Source organism: Impatiens glandulifera, unplaced genomic scaffold, assembly GCF_907164915.1.
Source record: "Impatiens glandulifera unplaced genomic scaffold, dImpGla2.1, whole genome shotgun sequence".
Classification (NCBI taxonomy): Eukaryota; Viridiplantae; Streptophyta; class Magnoliopsida; order Ericales; family Balsaminaceae; genus Impatiens; species Impatiens glandulifera.
The window spans coordinates 88,814-90,522 of record NW_025919163.1 but is presented as its reverse complement, the minus strand read 5'-3'; the positions used below and the strand labels follow the sequence as shown (position 1 = coordinate 90,522).

At 39.5% G+C, this 1,709-nt stretch overlaps 1 protein-coding gene across 1 annotated transcript; it reads left to right on the top strand.

The window, feature by feature from the left end:
• Positions 1 to 396: 396 nt before the first annotated feature.
• Positions 397 to 1,106, top strand: LOC124917629 (secreted RxLR effector protein 161-like). Its single transcript, XM_047458016.1, has 3 exons — positions 397 to 411; positions 492 to 716; positions 813 to 1,106. Exons 1-3 carry the CDS (start codon positions 397 to 399, stop codon positions 1,104 to 1,106), a joined length of 534 nt encoding a protein of 177 aa, XP_047313972.1.
• Positions 1,107 to 1,709: the final 603 nt, after the last annotated feature.

The following is a 1,709-nucleotide window of genomic DNA, read 5'->3' as shown; positions in this document are numbered from 1 at the left end:
CTGCTTGCGGGAAAATCTATGTGATAAGAGATGCCATATTCGAGGAGGAGAAGAAGTGGGAGTGGTGTAACAACAACAACAAGCTCGTACAAAATTCCGTGGAGTTCGGAATCCTACGAGATGTTTATAAGGAGGCACCACTAGTAGAGATGAATCTTGATGAATTGTTGTTGCTCACCACCGACGAGCCAACAACATATCACGAGGCGGTAGTCGAAGAGTCGTGGAATGAGGCCATAAACAAAGAGCTCGAGTCTATCAGGAAGAATAAGACATGGGAGCTCACCGACTTACCACCCGATCACAAGACCATCGAGTTAAAGTGGGTTTTCAAGTTTAAAAGAGACATCGAATGCAACATCCTCAAGCACAATGCGATATTGGTAGCAAAAGGCTATGTGTAGAAACAAGGTAATGATTTTGAGGAGAACTTTGCACCGGTGATGAAACATTACACAATTAGGTTAATTCTTGGTATCTAGGTGGACTAGAAGAAAGATAGCATTGAGGTGAAGCAGGAAGCTTATGTGAAGAAGGTGTTGAAACAGTTTGCAATGGAGGATTGTAACTCGAGCAAGTATCCTATGGAAGCAAAGTTGCAGCTCAGAAAGAATGTGGAAGGAAGCTTAGTGGATCCGAAGGAGTATAGGCATATCATCGAGTGTCTTAGGTACTTGACTCACACTCGACCCGATATCTCTTATGTAGTTGACATAGTGAGTCGATACATGGAGAAGCCTACCACTCTACACCAACAGGCAGTAAAACACATTCTTCATTACGTGAAGGGAACGATGAATTATGGGATTCAGTTAAGAAGTGGACGAGAAGTTGAAGAACTCGTTGGTTTTACTGACAGCGACCTAGCTGGTGACATAGACGACAGAAAAAGTACTGGAGGGATGGTGTTTTATCTCAACGGGAATCTGATCACGTGGCAATCTCAGAAGCAACGAACTATTGTTTTATCTTCATGTGAGGCGGAGTTTATGGCAGCTACTGCAGCGTCGTGCCAAGGACTTTGGCTAAGAAACTTGTTGAGCGAGGTGCTCGGATGCAAGACGAGGCCGGTAACTCTCTATGCTGACAACAAGTCCGCAATATAATTAATGAAGAACCTAGTGTTTCATGGACGTAGCAAACACATCGACACTCGGTTCCATTTTATTCGTGAATGCGTCGAGAATCGACAGATCGTTGTAGAGTTCGCAAACACTAGAGAGCAACGTACAAACATTCTCACTAAGGCACTAGCAAGAGTCAAATTTGCAGAGATGCGAGAGCTGCTCGGTGTGAAGAATCTCGAACCAAATCAAGCTTATGGGGGAGATTGTGAGTTTAAGCATTGATTGTCAGAAAATTGAAAATTATAGGCCTTTATTGTTGTTAGTGTATATAATATAATAATATATTATATTGATATATTATTATATTATACAATATAATATATTATATTATTATATTGTCTTTTATACTATTATGGTATATTTAATTATTAATGGACTTGGGCCTGTATGTATAAGCAATTTAGGGTTCTAGGCTAATTACTCCTATATAAGGATTGTTTGTAAAGGTTGAATATTCAATACTTAAGATTTTCAATACTTTTATTCTTTAGCAAAATATCTATTTTCCAGAGTTTCATATCTTTATAGCTGTTCTTAGAAAGATTCAATGGGCAAAGCCAGCATTATATAGTAGTTTCATTG

Bases quoted from the DNA above. Each gene is read 5' to 3' on its own strand.
- LOC124917629 (XM_047458016.1), top strand. The intron at 717-812 runs GTGAGTCGATAC...TATGGGATTCAG, and splicing joins TCTCTTATGTAGTTGACATA to TTAAGAAGTGGACGAGAAGT.